The sequence below is a fragment of the Sebastes umbrosus genome, chromosome 5 (genome assembly GCF_015220745.1).
Source record: "Sebastes umbrosus isolate fSebUmb1 chromosome 5, fSebUmb1.pri, whole genome shotgun sequence".
Taxonomy (NCBI): domain Eukaryota; kingdom Metazoa; phylum Chordata; class Actinopteri; order Perciformes; family Sebastidae; genus Sebastes; species Sebastes umbrosus.
Genome location: NC_051273.1, coordinates 19,977,736 through 20,001,052, shown reverse-complemented (window position 1 = coordinate 20,001,052; position 23,317 = coordinate 19,977,736). Strand labels below are relative to the sequence as shown.

General features: G+C 39.3%; 2 protein-coding genes across 2 annotated transcripts; both read right to left on the bottom strand.

Moving 5' to 3' along the window:
- Window positions 1-332: 332 nt before the first annotated feature.
- On the bottom strand, window positions 333-14,145 carry LOC119488278 (granzyme B(G,H)-like). The gene is made up of 6 exons (XM_037769790.1): window positions 14,009-14,145; window positions 13,724-13,883; window positions 13,448-13,577; window positions 13,036-13,263; window positions 12,876-12,950; window positions 333-622 (listed from the first exon to the last, which is right to left on the bottom strand). The coding sequence occupies exons 1-6, from the start codon at window positions 14,064-14,066 to the stop codon at window positions 491-493; spliced, it is 783 nt and encodes a 260-aa protein (XP_037625718.1). The 5' UTR covers window positions 14,067-14,145; the 3' UTR covers window positions 333-490.
- A 6,142-nt stretch (window positions 14,146-20,287) lies between these two features.
- On the bottom strand, window positions 20,288-22,903 carry LOC119488279 (granzyme E-like). The gene is made up of 5 exons (XM_037769791.1): window positions 22,785-22,903; window positions 22,537-22,696; window positions 21,455-21,587; window positions 21,006-21,239; window positions 20,288-20,902 (listed from the first exon to the last, which is right to left on the bottom strand). Exons 1-5 carry the CDS (start codon window positions 22,840-22,842, stop codon window positions 20,747-20,749), a joined length of 741 nt encoding a protein of 246 aa, XP_037625719.1. The 5' UTR covers window positions 22,843-22,903; the 3' UTR covers window positions 20,288-20,746.
- Between the last annotated feature and the right edge of the window lie 414 nt (window positions 22,904-23,317).

Genomic DNA, 23,317 nt, shown 5'->3' with positions numbered 1-23,317 from the left:
GGTTTCTCAAACCTTTGGGGTCCAGGGACCCCTTACAGAGGAGAACATTTTCCAAGGAACCCTTCTCAATCGTAACAGTGATTAAGCATAATGCTTACTACCATTTGTACTCTTAAAATGCCATAGGAGCTGATAAACAGAAACACTTTCCAATTTGAATCATGTTAAGATAAGATGAGATAATTCATTATTTGTCCCACAGTGGGACAATTTGTAATGTTATTATATGGTAATACCATTTATTTCAAGCTTTCAGAAAATAAACAGTAGCAAGACATAATCCTAATAAATCCTGATATTTAAATTTACTGCTTCAACTTAAAAATAATGAACTTATTGCTGCGTGTCACAATCATATCAGCGTTTCTATTCGCCCAAAGCTAATGTAAGTGGGAGTAATGGATAAAGTATGCTTGTTTTGGTCGTGGGGTCCCCATCTGTAGATATGCACTTTTTAAAGATAGAGCACAATTTTATTATTTATAGCAAATTATTTCGCGGACCTCCTGACAGTGTTACAGACCCTTGGGGGACACCGGGGACACCGTACCCCACTAATCGAATCGATCCAGCGTCTGTAGTCAGGAATCTTAGTATAATGATATCTTTTCGAGGCATCTGGATATTGACCGAATATGGACACCACCCCGTACGCCTTTCCATCTCCACAGACCAGTGGACCACCAGCGTCTCCCTGGAAGTACACACACAGTATGCAGTGATTGCTTCAACAACAGTCTATTAATTGTTTGTCCAAGTTATGGTACAAATATACATACCTTACCAGGCCCGGTCTCTCCCTCAGAGCAGTACACCTTGTCCTGAGCACACTGCTCACTGTCAACTAATGTTACGTTGACTTCCATGAGTACATTAGTCATAAGTGTTGAGTTCTGGACTGAACTTCCCCAGCCGGAGATTGCACAGTTTGTCGGCAGAGAGCCATCACCTTGGTCTGCGAGAGCAATGGGTTTCACATCTTTGCTGAATTTTGCTTTGGAGCTCAACTTGAGGAATAGAGAGAGAAAAAAATATATTTAAAAAATTATTAATATCAATCTGTGAAGTATTTTAATGCTTATTTTGGTTAATATATTAAACAGAGCATTTGCTAATAACATAATAAGAAACAAATTGGAAATCTCTGCAGTTAAGTTCAAGGATTTTAAGGATTTTAAATTCCTTTTCGTCTTTCCTTCTCAAAGACGCTTGAATTTAAAATCAAGCGTCTTTGAGTTCTTTAAAAGCGCTATATAAGTTGAATTTATTATTATCATTATTATTATTATTATTATTATTAAATAAAATTATTTTTTCTTTTACCTTGAGAAGCATTATGTCACCTTTATAATCATCTTCATTGAAGTCTTTATGTGTATATATTTTTTCCACAGATATAGTCTGTATTTCAGCTCTGTTTCGGGCATTGTGAACTCCCAGTAAGGCCGTGTACCTGAAATGACAAAAGTGCAGAAAAGTTATCTTTTTTTTCTATCAGAGAGCATTGTATTCTTGAAATAAAAATATTAAAAGACTTGAATTTATGTCACAATTCATGAAGCATATTTGTCAGATAAAAGATAAAGTGTGTTAAACTGACTTGGCTTTGCAGTGGGCTGCAGTCATCACAAAATCCTTGTTCAGAAGGAAGCCACCGCAGTGTGTCAATTTACCATCCTCTGTGCGCCCCTCCAAAAGCACCATGTAAGGCCGGCTATGTGGCTCGGCCTCCCGACTTCTAATGATTTCCCCTGTATGAACTGCGTGTGTGACCAGAACTAAAACTGACCAAAGAAACCAACAGCTTTAAGGCAAGGCAAGGCAAGGCAGCTTTATTTGTATAGCACATTTCAACAACAGGGCAATTCAAAGTGCTTTACAGAAACATTCAAGAACATTGCGACAAAATGCAAAAGAACATTAAGAAATAATTAAAACAGTTATAAAAACATAAAAACATTAAAACATTAAAGATTAGAAAATAAAAACAAGCTAAAAATAAAAGCTAGGATAGAAGCTAAAATTGCATAAAACTCAAAAGAGTAAAAGTTATAGTGCAGTGTCAGAATAAAAGGCACCCGCAAACAGGAAAGTTTTAAGCTTTGTTTTAAAAGAAGTGAGAGTTAGAGCGGTCCTGCAGGTTTCCGGGAGCTTGTTCCAGATATTTGGTGCATAAAAACTGAATGCTGCTTCTGCATGTTTAGTTCTGACTCTGGGGACACTAAGCAGACCTGATCCAGATGACCTGAGAGGTCTGGATGGTTCATAACACAGCAGAAGATCAGAAATGTATTTTGGCCCTAAACCATTTAGTGCTTTGTAAACCAGCAGCAGTATTTTGAAATCAATTATCTGAGAGACAGGCAGCCAGTGTAGAGACTTCAGAACTGGACTGATGTGATCCACTTTCTTGGTCTTAGTGAGGACTCTAGCAGCAGCGTTCTGAATCAGCTGCAGCTGTCTGATCGATTTTTTAGGAAGACCGGTAAAGACGCCGTTACAGTAGTCAAGTCGGCTGAAGATAAATGCATGGACTAGTTTTTCCAAATCCTGCTGAGACATCAGTCCTCTAATTCTTCTTATATTCTTCAGGTGATAGAAGGCTGTCTTTGTAATTGTCTTAATATGGCTGTTAAAGCTCAGGTCTGAGTCCATGACTACACCAAGGTTTCTGGCTTGGTCTGAACTTTTTAACATTACAGATTGTAGGTGAGCACTAACCTTTAATCTTTCTTTTTTGGCTCCAAAAACTACGACCTCAGTTTTGTCTTTGTTCAGCTGAAGAAAATTCTGGCACATCCAATTATTGACTTGTTCAATGCACTCACTCAGTGCTTGTATTGGACTGTAGTCTCCTGGTGATAGAGTTATGTAAATTTGTGTGTCGTCTGCATCGTTATGGTAATTTATTTTGTTGTTCTCAAAAATCTGACCCAGTGGGAGCATGTAAATGTTAAACAAAAGAGGCCCCAAGATGGAGCCTTGGGGAACTCCGCATGTGATTTTGTTCAGCTCAGATTTGCAATTACCTATAGACACAAAGAAGTCCCTGTCTTTTAGGTAGGATTTAAACCAGCTGAGTGCTATGCCAGAAATACCCACCCAGTTTTCCAGTCGGTCTAGTAATATATTATGGTCAACCGTGTCGAATGCAGCACTGAGATCCAGTAAAACTAAAACCGTAGTTCTACCACTGTCTGTGTTCAATCGGATGTCATTGAAGACCTTAACAAGAGCAGTCTCAGTGCTGTGGTTTCGTCGAAAACCTGACTGGAAGACATCAAAAGAGTTGTTTAGTGCCAGAAAGCTATTTAATTTTTGAAAAACTGTTTTTTCAATTATTTTAGACAAGAATGGAAGATTTGATATCGGTCTGTAATTATTTACTACTGATGAGTCCAGATTGTTCTTTTTGAGGAGTGGTTTGATGACAGCAGTTTTCAGGGCCTGTGGGAAGACTCCTGAAACAAGAGATGCATTAACAATCTGTAAAAGCTCTGAGACCATACAATCTGATACTTTTTTGAAAAGGCCTATTGGCAGAATGTCAAGGCAGCATGAGGAGGATTTTAGATGTTGTATGATTTCCTCCAGGTATGTCTGATTTACTGGATAAAACTGTGTCATGGTATTTGCGCCAGGTTTAAGTGGACGCAGGGGAAACAAACATCCTGTACCTGCTATGGAGGACGTGACTGCTTGTCTGATTTTGTGAATTTTTCCTGTAAAAAAGGAAGCAAATTCATTGCAGGCCCTGGAGGATAAAAGTTCAGAGGCTACTGACACAGGAGGGTTTGTTAGCCTGTTGACAGTAGCAAACAGGGCACGTGCATTGTTATTGTTTTTGGTGATGATGTCAGAGAAGAAGGACCGCCTTGCATTTTTCAGTTCTGAATTATAAATGCAAAGTCTCTCTTTATAGATGTCATAATGAACTTGTAGATTTGTTTTCCGCCACTGGCGTTCAGCTTTTCGACACTCTCTTTTTTCATTTCTTACCAACATGGTATTTCTCCATGGAGATTTTTTCTTAACAGAGACAATCTTCACCGTGGTGGGTGCAATGGTATCAATAACATTTGTCATTTTAGAATTGAAATTATCTACAAGCTCATTGACAGAGGTCCAGGGGAGGGTGGGTGTGGAAGAGAAAGCCTGAACAAATTGATCACTGGTATTTTCAGTGATATACCTTTTTGTGATTACCTCTGTCTTATCATTTCTGTGCACAGGAAGAGTACTCTCAAAGAATACACATGAATGATCAGACAGAGCAACATCCATCACTACAACCTTGGAAATGTTCAGGCCCTTTGATATGATTAAGTCCAAAGTGTGTCCCCTATTGTGTGTGGGCTCTGTCACATGCTGACTCATTCCATAGTTATCAAGAACCTGACACAGTTCTTTGGCCCCTCTGTCCTGTTGGTTGTCAACATGGATGTTAAAATCACCAACAATGACTACACAGTCAAAGTCAACACAAATTACAGACAGCAGTTCAGTAAAATCATCAAAAAAGTTTGCACAGTATTTAGGTAGCCTGTAGATATTGAGAAACAAAGCTCGAGAAGAGGAGTTCAGCTGAAGAGCGACATATTCAAAAGAAGCAAAATGTCCATAAGATATCTGTTTGCATTGGAGAGAATCATTAAACAGTATGGCAACTCCACCTCCTTTCTTATGCATTCTAGCTTCGCTCATAAAACTAAAGTTGGGAGGAGTTGACTCGATAAGAACAGCTGCACTGTTATTTTGGTCTAACCAAGTTTCAGTTAAAAACATAAAATCAAGCTTGTGCTCAATAATAAAATCATTGATTAAAAAACGTTTTCCTGCCAAAGACCTGACGTTTAACAGGGCTAGCTTTAATGTGCTAGAAGCATTATTATTATTTTTTGGGACATGGTTTGGCTGGCAAGGAATCAATGCTAAATTTGATAAATTAGCACAATCAGTAAAAATCTTCCTGTTTCTTTGCAGATTCACCATTCTTTTTCTACTACTTATTAGAACTGAGATAGAAGAAGCTCTCATCACACAGGGCCCCAGCTTATCCTGGAAACAGTCACGTGTATCATTAGCCTTGAAGCCTGGACCCAGCACATATCAATCTGTGCTTGCAACATTTTGTAAAGGAACATCCTTATCAGGCTGCGGAGACAGAGGCTGATTCCATTGTGGAGGGGATGGAGGTGGTAGGTGTCGTGCTTGTGGAGATAGTGCCAAAGTTGTTCGAGGTCGACCTCGTGGGGGGATCATGGGAGAGAAAATGGGTGTAGGGCGGGGAGTAAGTTTAGTTCCAGCATTGACCAGCTCCTTCATGTGGTCAGTGAACTCCAAGAGGGGGGAGGAGGGAGAAAGGGTGATAAGCGAGGATGAGGACGCCTCCTCTTGTCTCTGCTGTATCCCAGGGCTGGCTTGTGGTGGGGGGTGAAATGATTCTCCTTGAGGTCCCCTGGCACATTGTGTTGTGTCTTCCTCCAGTGGTGATTCCTCTTGTCTCGCGTCCTTGGCAGAGGGAACAGATGAATGACGCAGGAAGTAGAATAGGTTGGAGTTGAACAATTTTACTCCTGACGTGTTTAGGCAGAGTCCATCTGCCTTGAAGAGATGTCTGCGTTCCCAAAAAAAAGTTAAAATTGTCAATAAAATGCACTGAGTGGGATTTGCATGCTGTTGAAAGCCATGTGTTCAGTCCCAGCAACCTGCTGAATCTCTCGACTCCTCTTCTGATTGGCGGCAGGGGTCCACTGATAAACACCTGAGCATTCACAGAGCTGACCGTGTTTAGCAGACCAGTAAAGTCCCGTTTCAGCACTTCAGACTGTTGCTTCACAACATCATTCGACACAATGTGCAATACCACATTTTTCACATTTGGGTGTGCAGTCACAATATCCAGGATTCTTTCTGCCCAGTTGTTAGCTTTCCCTGTAGCCTTTTACCTTCAGAGTTGCTTTTGGTTCTTACCCTGCTGTGTGAAGAGTTGAGATTATCCAGGACATCAGATCGAGATCCAGGGTCCTGCAACAGTGGAGCAAATCTGTTCTCCAGTTGCAAACTTCTTTGTTGGGGAGGTTTGTTACTCATCCTTCCTTTCACAGTTGTCCACGGTTGGACCTTACTTTGTACAGGGGTTGATGAGGCACTATGCTCAGATGCTAATGCAGGCCAGCCGGTCGCATCATATATCTGAGGGTGCTGGGTTCTGCCTGTAAGTTTTCCTCCCATTTCCCAGGGACATGATTTACACTTTGGCTTTGCACCAAGAGCGTTCCAGGGAGGACTACTAGTCGATTTATTGCCCTCTTGATTCTTGGTGGTCTTGTTGGTGCTAATTAGCTTTCTATTAGCCTGTTCCAGTTCACTGTTTTGAGTCAGTGGTAGAGTGGTTTCATTCCCACATAGTCCATTCACCTCCGCATTCACTTCGAGCCGGATAATCTTTGTTTCCAGCACTGCTATCTTCTGTAGAAGTTTGTAGTAGTCATCCGTGGAGAAGGGAGGCATCTTGCTGCTGATTAGCTTTAGCCAAGCACCTCGCTCCCGTTCACTATAGTACAGGCTTGTGCTGCTGATAGGCCACGCTCACAAAGTAAAACAGTTTTTAAAATAGTGGTAGCCTTCAGTTTCTTTCATAAATTAAACTCCCAGTGATTTGTAAGTATCCAGGACCCGTTTTCCAAAAATTTAGTAGCGAAAGATAAGCATAGCAATGATAAAAAGAAAGCAAAGCGAAGAGCAACTCAGCGAAGCGTCTATAATAGCATACTATAATAGAGTTATATCAGTATATAATGAAATAAAAACTAAACTTACCTTGACTATGAAGAGTCAGCACAAGTATCAGTATTAGCAGCTCACGGTGGAGAAACATGGTGAGATCAGAGTCCAGCTGAGCTGCTGTAAAGTAGTGGCTCACATCACTGACAGTTCAGTCTTTAAATACTTCCTGTATCAGGGAGAGAAGGAAGTGTTTGTGTAATTTGCATATGCAAATGATGTGGCTTTAAACCTCGTCGTCTCTATCACCTCTGTTGGATTTATTATGTACAAAAGTGCTTACAATGACCTGAAATAACCTGACTGTTGGATTTGTTGTGCATGGAGTGCTTGCGAGGACAGGGAGGAGGCACACGGGACTGCATGTTCTGTTCTTTTCACAAGATCACGGGAGGATGGAGTCAGAAGGAGAAACAAAAAAGAAGATATGCAGCAAAAACATCACGTGCCATAAGCTCATGACTATTGATATTGTGTAAACCATAAAAACGCTGGATCAAGGACAGCTCGGGGTTCAGACTTCGCGAACTGACCCATGCATTGTATGTTGTCAGGGACACGTTGATTGGATCCAGATATCTGTAAACTCTTTTATTTTACTTATGCAACATTGATTGTTCGGAATAAATTGAATCATTATGCTTTAACCCATCTGTTTGGAAAATCTCTTTGTCACATAAGATTAACCAACACGTAACTGGGCCTTGACCTCTCGGAGGTAGAAGGCCAGTTCCTTCACACATTAAGACACCAAGACCTTGAGGAACACCACAGAAAAAGCTACCTAAATTATTTAGACAATGTGAAGTCAAGTAGATACTGTATGGTGCATGAGGTTTACATACACCATATGTTATATCAGTAGTGGAAAGTGTGATGGCCATTCCCATGCTCTATTATGTCTCATAAGTTGTTGCAGCAGTTTTGGGGTTGATACCATTTGTTACACAGATTTGGTGCTAAATTAACTCGAGAGTTGATAAAAATGATCAATAATCCCTCCAAAATACCACATTAAGACACCAAGACCTTGAGGAACACCACAGAAAAAGCCATGCTGTGATTTGGTATCAAAAACTTTTGACATTTGGAGATTTCTGCAAGAATTGCATTTTTCGGCAATTAGATGGCGAGCACTTCTGTTGTGTAAACTGCTCAGAAACCCCCTTATTGTCAATCTACCTAATAAGGCCATCCATCCTCTGAATGCTCTAGGTCGCTCACGTGTGGCTACGCTGTTCAGACTCCCTGTGGACACGTACCATCAGACTCCAACACCAACTACACGGAAGCACCAAAACCTCTTGGTTGTATCTAGTGAAGCCCGTCTTGCAAAACAGTGTTGGCGGTGGTCATAGTACGCGGGGGAGACCGTAGCTTTGGTCTCCAGGACCGGAGTCTCTGCTCCTCTGCCTGCTTGCCTTCACTCACACACCGCGCTCGTTCTCGCTCCACCTCTAGACGTGCATGCGCGCACACTACACACTGCAGGAGAGTTAGTAACTCTGAGAATATCTAATAAATGTACAGTGGACGTTTGTGCAGAAATAAATGCTGCAGCTCCTCCAGACCAACAGAGGTTTTACGTGTCTTATGAAGTGACGGGGCTCCGCAATGAGAAACACTGTCGTCTCGTTACCGACCGGGTGCTAGTGTCTCCCTGCTCTCTCCGGCTGGGGGCGGAGACAATAACGTTACTTGCTGCGGAGCCGCGCTGCCTGCGCTGAGGCAGGAAAAGCCAATACTAGGATCAGCAGTGATTCACGGAGAGACCTTAGTCTGGTCAGCTAACATTACTGCCAAGCAGGTGAAATATAGAGTGATATTGTAGTTTTAGCTGACGTGTGTCGCCTCACTGTGTTGACCGATGCTCATTCATGTCTATTTAGAGCGAGCACAAGCGCGAGCCCGACGCTGACTTTTGTTGACTTAATGGCCACAGGTGTCGCTGTTAACAAGCATTTCTGAAAGTTACAAATAGTCCCTTTAAGCCTTATATGTGCACATGAAAAGCTAGAAAGCTAGAATTACAGCCATGTCCATGAAAAGGTAATGTTACCAAGACTGTCAGAATGACAACACAATTAAACACACACACAGTAAATGCATCCACCTAAATCACATAATGTTACTGCATATAATCATAAAACATATTAAACACACATTACCTTGTTCCCGTACTGGCTAGGCGCTTAATTATCAGTTCATGATGACAATATAGCAGCGAAAATTGCGTGCTCTCCTTCCTTCAGTAAGTCTCCGTAGCAGTATCCTTCTTCCGCCAGGAGGTGGCGTCAAAATAAAAGTCACGTAGAGTAAAAAGGGCGACTATCAAAATAAAAGCTCGTAGAAAGTAATTACCTTATAAACGGACCTTAATCCACATTTAGGAGTCATTTACAACCAGTATGCAGAAATATTCAAATACATGTATTTAGAATACACAAAAATAACACATGTATACTGCACGCAAATAAAACTACATGGTTTTTGCCCCAAACTGCATGTGATTATCATAAAGTGGTTCATGTCTGTAAAGGGGAGACATAGAACCCATTTTCATTCACAGATCTTGAGGTCAGAGGTCAAGGAACACGGCCATGACAGTTTTTCCTCACCAAAATGTATCCCAACTTTGGAGCGTTATTTAGCCTCCTTCCCAACAAGCTAGTATGACATGGTTGGTAACAACTGATTCCTTAGGTTTTTCTAGTTTCATATGAAATCTATATCTTATCTCGCCGGTCTCAGAGGGTTAGGTACTGTTGTGATCTATTTTTACTTTACTTGAATATTTCTTTTTAATGTTACTACTTCTACTCCACTACATTTTGGTGGCAAATATTGTACTTTTCCTCGACTATTTTGACATCTTTAGTTACTACTGTAGTTACTGTAAGATTAAGATTTAATACAAAATATAAATCAACTAAGAAATGATGATATATTATTATAGGTTAAGCTACCCAGCAGTATCTACAGTACTTACAGACCCACCTTTACCAGCTGCAACTTTGAAGTGATGAACACATGAATGCATTATTAATTATAATCCAGTGATATATATATTATTTGAAATACTTGCACCTTTTATACCTTAAGTGTATTTCTATGTTTTTCTTTGTACTTTTACTTAACATTGACATTTGAATGCAGGACTTTTATTTGTCACAGTATGTTTTACACTACTGCTACTTTTACTTACATAAAATATCTGAGTACTTCTTCCACCATAGTATTATATTGATGTCTCTGTGGTAACGCACAGCCTTGAAGATCTTTATTGGCATTTTGTGCTGAATGCTGTGGCTCCATCAGAGGCCACACAGCCCCAAAGGAAACATAGATGTTGTGAAATGATCGATGAGCTAATTTCTATATCAACCACATTAATCAAGAATTGTGAAACCGGCTGCAGTTAGTCAGATTTCATGAGTTAGATAGCTACTGCGTAACGGTCTATACGTGCCGATTCTGTCAGATCTCAGCACAATAACCAAAGTTGATGATTAAGAAATTGATTGACAACATTTTTTTTGGAGCAAGTACAAAACTGCCATTCACAATGATGCTCTCACTTTAACAAACAGCAATTCTGCAATTAATTTACTGCACAACAGATCTGAAAGAACTGACCTCATCATTAATGCACATTATGTTAAGGCTCAACCTCATCCCTGCAATAAAATCAGACTATCAAGCCTCTGAGACGGTTATATGATGAATGTGTAATTCAGATCAGCAGCCTGGAGTCACTACATGTAGTACAGACACTTAAGGAAATCTACTGTAACAAAGTAATAATACTTTGTTACAGTACTTTTTGGGAGTATATGTACTATAGTTTTTATGTTTCTTTCAACTTTCCCTCTACTACATTTCCTCAATAAAATGTGTACTTTTACTCCGATACTTTGAAGTATCTTCATTTTTAAATGGTGCACGTGTTAAGAGGAATAACTTAATCTAAAAAAAAAATTCTTACTTGCCTGCTTTTTTATTAACAGCATTTACTTTTACTTTCAATACTTAAGTATATTTAATATCAGAAAATTACTTTTGATGCTCAAGTACAGAAGATAGATAATTTAAGATTTTCACTCAATATTCTAATAGGTGACTTTACTTCTACTAACGTCATTTTCTGGTTAGATGTCTGTACTTTTATTAAAGCGTGGCTTTCACGTACTTCATCCACCACCACTAGCAAGTAAAAAATTATAAAGCTTGGCAGGTGTTTTATATGTTTAGGACCCAAACATATCTCAAGGTTCTGTAAGGGAAAGACAGCGTCATGTTAACTTGTTGAGGGAGACAAATGTTCTTAGTTGTGAGAAGAGTGAGACACAGCCCACTATTTAAGATCCAGAAACAGTTGGAGTTGAGAAAGCTCCCATGTTACTATGTAGTTTTAGTAATCTATTTTATTTCAGACTCTCCTCCATAAGAGACAGCATCAGCATGGCAACAGCCACCAGTCCCGTCTGATCTGCACCACTCTGTGTTGAATTATTTCTTTCTTTTGAGTGTAATTTTAATGTACGGATGACGAACATCACTAATGACCAACAGCAGGCTTATTCTGTCAGTACGACATGATTTGTTATTTTAGATTTGTCTTGTTTAATCATGCTTTAGCTAAATGTGGAGTGGTAATAAAGCAAGATGGTCTGATTTAATGCCCAAACAATCTCAAAATTTTAAACACAATGTGATTGTATGACTGGAAAGTGACAGCAGATGTCCACAAAGAGGCAGTGTTGTCTTTTTGTTGATTTAATTCACACTCAAACAGAGAAGCGTACAGAGTTGGTGACAGAGCAACAGTTTAAAAATATGGTACAAAACAAACTGTTCTTATTTGACCAATTCAGAAAGAAGATGCACAAAGCAGTAATGTACTTAATGTATATAATGTCGTACATAAGAGCAGGATGACATGCAGAAGTTAATATCAGTAGTTTTAACATCTATTAAACAGCACTGAGTCTACACTTATTTTCAGATTTTAAACTGTACCTAATTTGTGTGCCATGATACTAGCTCATACTAGCCTAGCTTTAAAGACTAGTGCTTGGTTTAAATTTGCTAATAGTAATCTAAAGTTTATTCACAAAAAATGCAGTTATCAAGTTTGTAGCCCTCGGCAGCAAAAAAAAAAAAACAGCTGTGCCATAAAAAGCCAAAACATGTCACTTAAATCAGGGTTTCTCAAACCTTTGGGGTCCAGGGACCCCTTACAGAGGAGAACATTTTCCAAGGAACCCTTCTTAATCGTAACACAGATTAAGCATATACTTACTACCATTTGTACTCTTAGATGCCATAGGAGCTGATAAACAGAAACACTTTCCAATTTGAATCATGTTAAGATAAGATGAGATCATTCATTATTTGTCCCACAGTGGGACAATTTGTAATGTTATTATATGGTAATACCATTTATTTCAAGCTTTCAGAAAATAAACAGTAGCAAGACATAATCCTAATAAATCCAGATATTTAAATTTACTGCTTCAACTTAAAAATAATGAACTTATTGCTGCGTGTCACAAGTTTCTATTGGCCCAAAGCTAATGTAGGGAGTAATGGATAAAATATGCTTGTTTTGGTCGTGGGGTCCCCATCTGTAGATATGCACTTTTTAAAGATAGAGCACAATTTTATCATTTATAGCAAATTATTTCGCGGACCCCCTGACAGAGTGTTACAGACCCTTGGGGGACACCGTACCCCACTGACTTAAATGAATCAAATCACATTCATATATTTTCAGTCTCAACTTGTCAAACAAAAAGCTCCTTTGTATCATTTGAAAACATCAAAGTGAAGCATATTTTCAATAAATCTGTGCAAAGCAAGCAAGTCCAGACTTTGGTCTGACAGTCTCATTGCTATAGAATAAGTTGTGAAAGCTTATCAGCATCTCAATTATCAGCTCTCTAATGTTATACAAACAATCAATTCAAATGCTGTGTGTTGATCAATCAATTTTAAGGCTTCATGTACCAGGGCTTTCTCTAAGGCTTCATAATCGAATCGATCCAGCTTCTGTAGTCAGGAATCTTAGTATAATGATATCTTTTCGGCATCTCTTGATGGAGTAAGGACACCACCCCGTACGCCTTTCCATCTCCACAGACCAGTGGACCACCAGAGTCTCCCTGGAAGTACACACACAGTATGCAGTGATTGCTTCAACAACAGTCTATTAATTGTTTGTCCAAGTTATGGTACAAATATACATACCTCACCCGGTCCAGTCTCTACCTCAGAGCAGTACACGTTGTCCTGAGCACACTGCTCACTGTCAACTAATGTTACGTTGACTTCCATGAGTACGTCAGACATATATATTGAGTTCTGGTCTAATCTTCCCCAGCCGGAGACTGCACAGTTTGTCGGCAGAGAGCCATCACCTTGGTCTGTGAGAGCAATGGGTTTCACATCTTTGCTGAATTTTGCTTTGGAGCTCAACTTGAGGAATAGAGAGAGAAAAAAATATATTAAAAAAATTATTAATATCAATCTTTGAAGTATTTTAATGCTTATTTTGGTTAATATATTAAACAGAGCATTTGCTAATAACATAATAAGAAACAAATTGGAAATCTCTGTAGTTAAGTTCAAGGATTTTAAATATAATTATTTTTTCTTTTACCTTGAGAAGCATTATGTCACCTTTATGATCATCTTCATTATAGTCTTCATGTGGATATTTTTTTTCCACAGATATATTCTGTATTTCAGCTCTGTTTCGGGCATTGTGAAGTCCCAGTAAGGCCGTGTAACTGAAATGACAAAAGTGGAGAAAAGTTATCTTTTTCCCCATCAGAGAGCATTGTATTCTTGAAATAAAAATATTAAAAGACTTGAATTTATGTCACAATTCATGAAGCAAATTTGTCAGATAAAAGATAAAGTGTGTTAAACTGACTTGGCTTTGCAGTGGGCTGCAGTCATCACAAAATCCTCGTTCAGAAGGAAGCCGCCGCAGTGTGTCAATTCACCATCCTGCGTGCGCCCCTCCAAAAGCACCATGTAAGGCCGGCTATGTGGCTCGGCCTCGTGACCTCCAATGATTTCCCCTGTATGAACTGAAAAAAAGTGCATGTGTGACCAGAACTAAAACTGACCAAAGAAACCAACAGCTTTAACAGGTTTAAACAGCATACTATAACAGAGTTATATCAGTGTATAATGAAATAAAAACTAAACTTACCTTGACCATGAAGAGTCAGCACAAGTATCAGTATTAGCAGCTCACAGTGGAGAAACATGGTGAGATCAGAGTCCAGCTGAGCTGCTGTAAAGTAGTGGCTCACATCACTGACAGTTCAGTCTTTAAATACTTCCTGTATCAGGTAGGGAAGGAAGTGTTTGTGTAGCTTGCATATGCAAATGATGTGGCTTTAAACCTCATCGTCTCTATCACCTCCAGAGCAGGACAAGTGTTAGATTTTCATAGTACAAGCCTAAATTATTTAGACAATGTGAAGTCAAGTAGATACTGTATGGTGCATGAGGTTTACATACACCATATGTTATATCAGTAGTGGAAAGTAACCAAGTGCATTTACTCAAGTACTGTACTTTAACTTCTGAGACCCACAATAGATCTGTTTTTGTGTTTTTTAGGGGGTCACAGGAGGTCTTTAGGTGGAGATAGCAGGTCACCAGTAGATGTCACATCAAAGTAGTGCATATAATCTGAAAGCTGGGAACCTGAAGATGATTCCATCAGAAATAAATATAAATTAATTAATTAATTAATTAAATTAAATTGTAAAAGTGTATAAGGGTGATATACTCATATATCATATATTATGATAGAAGTATGTGATGGCCATTCCCATGCTCTATTATGTCTCATAAGTTGTTGCAGCAATTTTGGGGTTGATACCATTTATTACACACGCCTGCGATCCGGCATGTCTCAAATGGTTAAGTATCTTTCCAGTATTTCCATTTTATGTTACTTTATACTTCTACTCCACTACATTTTGACATCTTTAGTCACTAGTTACTGTACAGATTAAGATCAATACAAAATATAAATTAACTAACGGTTAGGGCTGGGCACCGACCTCCGACGGTTAGGGCTGGGCACCGACCTCCGACGGTTAGGGCTGGGCACCAACCTCCGACGGTTAACGTTAGGCTAGGTCGTCGGGCAGAGAGTCGTGAGAGTTTAAACAAGATTTCGCAATTTGCAGGTTACCATCTAGATATGACCACTGAGTGCTACTGCTTACTCACCTCAGGTGCAACAACAATCCTCACAGCAAAAGTTGTGCAATCTACATTCATATCCCCCTATAAGCTTTTACTTGCATCATGCATAAGGTGTAGGGGCCTCACCACGGGGGCCTGGCCTCCCAACAATATGGCACTTTGCTTTACTGAAAGAAAGGGAACAAATACACAAAGAAGTAAATCCAGTCAGTTTGACAATGCTTACAGAAGAATGATAACTCAAGCATACACTAAGGAGCAAAACAGCAGCAGGTGACCCTACAAAAGGACTGACACCATGCAGGGCTCACCATGCTTCATCCTAAAAGTATACATTTTTGAGGTTGTGACCCTCCTCACCACCTCTGGTACGGGGCATTAACACATGGGATCACTCAGAAGAAGTTAGGCAGGACAGCAATGGGGTTCCAACACACAATGGACTCAGCCAACACAGAAGAGATCAAGGCTAGAAGTATGCAGTGTAGATAGGCTGACTTGTGCATGTTAAGGGATCACTTTAACTACATACCTGTAACACCAAACACTACCAGTCAGGACAGGGTCCAAAAGACTGAGCATAGGCCAACAGTTGCCTTTTATAATGTGGCCCTAATTAGGGAATTGGTTGGGGGAGGATTCACGCCTGGGGCTGTGTTCACCAACACTACACGTGATACTGCATTCACCATTCCCCACCACACTAGTTGCCTACCCAGTTACAAATGACAGCAAGGATTATCAGGGAGTGTCTCCATGTCTCTAAAATGCCTGTTTACCCCCCAAAGTCCAGCCCAACTCAGCACATCTCACATGCACGTTCCAGGTTAACTCATACCAGTAATTTTCACTTTTTGCCTTTACCGACATCTCACCCGATTTATCTCCCTTCATCAGAAAATAAGACCTCAAAAAAGAGAGATAACTGAGGGGGATGTACTGCTGTTTCTCATCTCATGGCAGGGGAAATGGTTTGTGATATTTATCTGTACTTTCTGTTGATTACAAAGAAGATAAACGATTCCAGAGCATCTCAAACGGATGTGACCAAGCAATACCCAGATACACAAAACCCAGAATAAACTATAATCAGACCCTGCTGTACCAAAAATAAAGATTTTATTTTGAATTAATTAAAATGGAAGAGACTAATTTAAGAGTACCAAGTGTGGAAGGCTTACTGCTTATGCAGGCCAAAGAAAACGGACGCATTAAAGAAAGTACAATAAATAGATGAATCAATAACAAAAAACAATGTAGTTATGTAAAAAAGAGGTTATTTGTCACAAAATATATATTCAAATTAATGAATACACCGTCACAACACACCATCCAATTGACTGTTCGCTAAACCATTCCCTTTTTATTTGACAGAGACAGACTACAGCTCCTTAGCTGTACCAGAGTTAGCTATAAGCTAATTTAGCTTAGCAAACTTAAAGCTGAAGTAGGCAAGATTGGAGCAAATATGATTTAAAAAAGTTATTTTTATAAAACGGTCACTATATCCCGACAGTGGTGCATGAGACAGGTAATCTGACAAAAAAAATGTGCCTCTGTGTCCTCCGTTTCTCCTAATGGCATCTGCAAGATTTCTCCGCCCGCACCCAAAGGAAAACGACCAATCAGAGCCTCCGCTGAATGAACAGCCAATAGGAACGCTCTCTCTCTGAAATGACCTGTGATTGGCCAAAGTCTCCCAAAGCCTGAAAACAGAGCCATGAGGAGGTGCAAAAGTCTAGTTTTCTCTCAGAACACTTGAATTACAAAGGTTATTACCGAATTTTTGCCTAATGATGCCAAAAACGTTCTGCCTACCCCGGTTTTCATTACATATTTCTCCACGTGCTAAAACAGTGTGGGCCTTTCAAGAACAATACTCAGTATCTAAAGAGTTTAAAGAGTGGTGTCGGTCACCTTTCCAAAACCAAAAACACAAGAGCTAAAGTATAAGGAATAGATTAAACTGTTGGTTTATCTGCCCTAATGTAAACTGTAAATGATAGCATGCCCGCCTAACTAGCTATCTACCTACATTAGCAACCAGCATCATTTCCAAAGGCAAGGTCATCAGCTTCTATAGGCCTATATGATAAAGTATAATACTTTATTATCCAGTACAGGCCTATTAATATGTAGGGTTACAGGTGATGTTTAGAAAAAACTAAACATTAAAGCATAGATATAAGTACTGTGTTGGTTGTCTATAGTAGGCCTAATCATCCAAACCATCTTCCCTCCTCTCTCTCAAACACACACAGAGTGAGCGAAGTGGCACTCCGTCCGTGTCTGAAAAAGCCTCAGTCCTGTATCCAAAAGTCAAAATCTATTGATAAAAGAGCTCATAATAATTTCCAAAATTACATCTAATGAAATATTCTGCTTCAGTCCATATTTGTCAGTTTCACTGCAGTTAAAAACGGATTTCTCTGCACATTTATATAAATAATGATGAAGGCAGTGGGTGATGAGGAGAGACCAGTGTGTATTTTATGTCTGCAAACTCTGGCAGCTGACAGTATGAGACCCAACAGATTAAGAAGACTTTTAGAAACATTACATCCCAGTCACGTCAATAAAAGAAAAGTGTTTTGATAAAGTATAACCCTCATCCTACCAACCTGTTTAACAGGCTAGGACTTCTGACTGAATAATCTATAAGAAACAACCATCATAGGAAAAATTTTATCTTATTTCTTCTCAAAACATTATTAGTTATATAATTAATGTCATCTGAAGAAAGTGAAAATATGCTTCTTCCTCCAAAGTGGGGAATGATGGGAAAAAGTTTGAGAATGACTGCATTACATTAACAAGAACAACGATGACAGCATTAACTACATTTTAATTTAGAATACTGTACTAAAATACTATCTAGCTCTGAACTGCAATATATAAACAGTGCTGTTTCTTTATTTTCATGACATCATACTAATTCAAAATACTGACTTTTTGACATGTAGTTTTAGCCTTTGCTTTTTAGGATACATCATGCACGTACTGTATGTTATGTAGTCATTATGTGCATAAGTATGATCCTTTTAAGATGGTTCTTCATTTTCCGCAATTGTGAGGCTCACACCATGAAGCTCCCTTGAAGAGAGTGGGAAATTATAGTTTGTGATGAGCAGTCGTGTCCTGCTGTGGTCCTCTGGGGATGATGAAATCCTCATTATACCTGCAGCTGTTTTGCCCCAATTTTTGTGTTGTTGTTTTTTCAATTTGCTGTTGAAATGCTATTTTTTAATGGCAAACTTCCCTTTTTAACCCTTTTTTTTATCATCTAGTCTCATAGACATTGGGCAGGAACATTGGCCCAGCTCTGGTCACATGTGATTCATCTTGTACTGAGAAATATAAATGAAAATCATTAACCACATCCTCTGACAGGGTTGTGACGCAATGGAAAATCAACTGCTGCTTATCTCTCATTCTATTTTTTTTTTTTTTTTTAAAATGGTACATGTTTAGGTGCAACAATCGCTGGATCAGTTTCCGATCATGACAATCGGACCTTTTGCCGTCCAGATGTTAGACTGGTAAGACATTCAGCACCTTGTTAAGTGGCACTAATGACTCTAATGCTCCAGCTCACACTCAAAGGACAGTCAGGAGGCCTGATCTGAAGTCAAATGTATGAAAATATGGAAGACAAGAGGTGTCTAAAGTTGGGCCTGATTTTTTCAGTGAGTGTGGTGAAATGCAAAAACTGCAACTCCTCACTGTTTCACCAGCTTTTTATGCAATAAAAACGGGACCATTTGAACAAACCATTCACTGTGTGTTTATACTGCGGTGCATTTGGGATATGAAGCTGGTTTGTTTGTGAGATATGAACTTGCATCTGATTGACCAGCCGTTGTTTGTGTCACGGTCAGGGGCAAGACCTGTAATACTGCTGAAATAATGAATAATCATATTCTTATATTGCTGATAATCAACCAGCATGTTTATTTAAAAGTGGGTGTGAAGCTCCTGAAAGAAAATTATATTTTAAGGGAGCTGACATGCAGCATTCATACCAGTATGTCACTTAGGGTGCATTCACACCAGATCAGGGTTGTGCGGATGTCTCGGCGAGTCACTTTAAAGGCCCATTAAAGGACCAGTCTTTAACAATTAGGGGGATTTATTGGCAGAAATGGAATACAATATTAATAAGTATGTTTTCTTTAGTGTATATCACCTGATAATAAGAATCATTGTGTTTTCGTTACCTTAGAATGAGTTGTTTGTATCTACATATGGAGCGGGTCCTCTTCATGGAGTCCGCCATGTTGCCCCGCCATGTTTCTACAGTAGCCCAAAACAGAAAAACCAAACTCTGTTAACTTTTCCTGCTTGGGACGGAGTCGGTAACGTTACTCGCTCACGTCGACGCTTCTCTCTCTCTCTCTTGCTTCACCACTCACTCCCACTTCTTTGCGTTTCCACCGTAGATCTCCTCACCTCACCAATAGATACCGCCAGATCCTACACACTGGACCTTTAACTGCGATGATTAATGTCTTTTGTTCCCTCTTGGCTCGCCAGTTACATAATTGGCCACCACAGCGTGATGTCGGGCAGCCTTAAAGGGAGAGATGCCCCCAATTTAAAGTCAAGCCAGAACTACCAACCGAGCAAAGCAGGCAACTGCCCAGAGGCTCCTGACCTCCAGGGGCCATCGAAAGCCCTAGATTTATTGTGCGTCTGTTGGGTTTGTGGTAATTGGAGGTTTGTTGGTGTTGCAGAAAAAAAGGTTCACAATGTTAATTGAAAGACAGACTGAGAGAAACCACCAAAGAGCAGTGACGCCAGCATCTAATGGCCTTTATAGGAACTTGCCTCAATATGCTTGAGGCACTTGCAAAGTGGCTTCAACATGGATCGAACTGATCCACAACTATAATATAAGGGCACGGTGACTTGCTTCCAAAAGCAGGTGACAGCCCACAGAAGTAGAAGGGTCTCTCTCTGAAAACTCCCATGTTTCTATGTAGTTTTAGTAATCTATTATATTTCCCCAATATCTCCTCCATATGAGACAGGATCAACAATCATCAGCCACCTGTCTCGTCATATCTGCACCACTCAGTGTGTTGACTTCTTTCTTTATTTTGAGTGTACTTTTGCAACACTGGTACGGATGATGAATTGGATTGAGGAGAGTTTTAGCTGTGAACCTCTTCTTGCTGCATCAATACACTTTGTCCACAAGGAGGCAGTGTTGTCTTTTTGTTGATTTAATTCCCACTCAAACAGAGAAGCATACAGAGTCAGAACATAATGAGAGAGAAGCAGTTTATTGTTTAAAAAGAAACTTCTCATTTGATCGAGTCAAAAAGAAGATGCACAAAGCAGTAATGTATATACTGTAAGAGCAGGATGCATGGAGTCTACACCTATTTCTCTGATTCTAAGCTGGACTTAATTTGTGTGCCCAAGTCTAGCCTTGAAAAAACCTGCATGTGCTTTGTTTAACTTCAATTTCATCGCCCCAGCAGCAGAAAAAAGCAGCTGTGTCATAACAAGCCAAAACATGTCACTTGAATGAAATAAATCACATTCATACATTTTCAGTGATTTGACTAAACATTTTCATTAAATCTGTGTAAAACAAGCAAGTCTCATTGCTATGGAACAAGTTGTGATATTAGCATCTTAATTATCAGCTCTCTTATACAAACAGTCAATTCAAATGTTGTGATTTGATCATGTAGGTGTCACATTTACCAGAGCTTTTTTATGCTTTTGTCATAGTCAATTTGATCCAGCTTTTGTAGTCAGGGATCTTAGCGAAAAAATACATGTCCGGCCCACCTGAGCTTGGTTTGAATTTGGTGGACACCAACCCGTACGCCTTTCCATCCTCACAGACCAGTGGACCACCAGAGTCTCCCTGCAAGTACACACACACAGTATGCAGTGATTGCTTCAACAACAGTCAATTAATTATATGGTTGACCATTTGTTTGTCCATGTTAGGTTACAAAAATACATACCATATCCGGCCCAGTCTCTCCCTCAGAGCAGTACACGTTGTTCTGAGCACACTGCTCATTGTCAACTAATGTTACGTTGACTTCCATGAGAACAACAGACTTATATTTTAATTTCTGGTCTGTTTTTCCCCAGCCGGAGACGATACAGGATTTCGGGAGCCATCGAGGGCCACCACCTTGATCCGCCAGAGCAATGGGTTGCACATTTTTGGTGAATTTCGCCTTGGAGCTCAACTTGAGGAACAGGAAGACATAAAAATACACAAATGAATTATCAATTCCAGAGCTCACATTCTCCTGCTGTCTAAAACATGTCCTGATATTCAGTGATATGCATGGATACATGTATTTCTCTTGATTAATGCATTCAATAGAGCATTTGCAAATAACATGAGAAACAAAAATTGGAAATTGATCAAATAGATGAAAGCTAACTACTTCATTCTTACCTTGAGAAGCATTATGTCATTTTTGAAATCAGTTGCGTTGTAGTCTTTGCGTGGAAATGATTGTTCCACAGATATACTCTGTATTTCAGTTTTGTTACGGACATTGTGAACTCCCAGTAAAACTGTGCTGGAGCTGAAATGACAACATTAAATACGAAAAATATTATCTAAGAATAAAATTATTTATTTTTCTCTGAGAACAATGTATTCCCAAAATAGAAATATTACGAGACTTGAATTTATGTCACAATGTTTGAAGCCGTCATGAAGCATATTTGCCATTAGATATAATTTAAATGGTGTATTTTTAAAGGGGACATATCATGTTCATTTTCAGGTTCATATTTTGGGTTTCTACTAGAACATGTTTACATGCTTTAATGTTCCAAAAACACATTATTTTTCTCAAACTGTCTGTCTGAATATACCTATATTCACCCTCTGTCTGAAACGCTCCATTTTAGCGCCTGTCTCTTTAAGACCCCCTCCTGGAAAAAGCCCAATCTGCTCTGATTGACTTGCAAAAAAAAATAGGTAGTTCTCAAGCTGTGGACGATATATTCTAATGAGCCTGCATGTGCAACCCGATCTCACGGGAAAGCGTATAAATATCACGACATTACATGGACATGGGTACGCATTTTAGCCTTTTCGCATGTCATTTGTACGCCACGCAAACGTCCGCAGTTAGGTAGAGGCAAGAAAACTTCTTAGTTAGGGTAAGGAAAAATGTCATGGTTGAGCTTAAAATAAGTAAGTAAACTAAGTAAAACACATACGGAAACAACTACAGAAAACACGTTACGAACGTCAATTAAAAACGTGACCCAAATGTGAATGGCTTGTTGAATCATATGTTTTCTGATCTAGACAGCCAACAAAAAACTTACTGGGTTGTCTTATTTCACAGTTTGTGGGTTGGTAGGAACTCCAGATACCCAAATGTATGAGCACACGCTCTGAAAAAGTGAGTTTTTACTGTATGATATGTTCCCTTTAAATTGAAGTCTCAATGCATGTTTTTAGGTTATTGTTGGGATAAATCTTATCAAATAGGAAAACATAAAGTGTGTTAAACTGACCTGGCTTGGCAGTGGGCTGCAGTCATCACAAAATCCTCGTTCAGAAGGAAGCCACCACAGAATTTATTTTGACCATCCGGCATTTTCCGCTCCAAGAACACCATGTAAGGCCGGCTATGTGGCTTGGCCTCGTGACCTCCAAAGATTTCCCCTGTATGAACTGGAGGAAAAATGTAGTTTAAGGTGTATTCTATAACAACCTAGATGAAAAGGTACACATACAGCTGTAAAGATGTTACTAAATTTACCTTGACCATGAAGAGTCAGCACAAGTATCAGTATTATCAGCTCACAGTGGATAAACATGGTGAGATCAGAGTCCAGCTGAGCTGCTGTAAAGTAGTGGCTCACATCACTGACGGTTCAGTCTTTAAATGCTTCCCTCTATCAGGGAGAGAAGGAAGTGTTTGTGTAGTTTGCATATGCAAATGATGTGGCTGTAAACCACATTCATGAGGAGCACATTACTGGCTTATTGTGTCACAGACAACAACATAATAATGGCCTTTTTCCATCTTGCAGAACATGACAAAAGTTTAGTCTAAATTCTTTAGACAATGTGTAATTTAATATATATGTGTAATATGTAATGTAACATTGTATTTAAGCTGGGATGAAAATTAAATGAAACTTTTTCAAGCCACAACTGAAGTTACTACCAGGGCTGTCAATCGATTACAATAGTTAATTGCGATTAATTGCAAATTAATCACACATTTTTTATCTGTTCAAATTGTACCTTAAAGGGAGATTTGTCAAGTATTTAATACTCTTTTCAAAC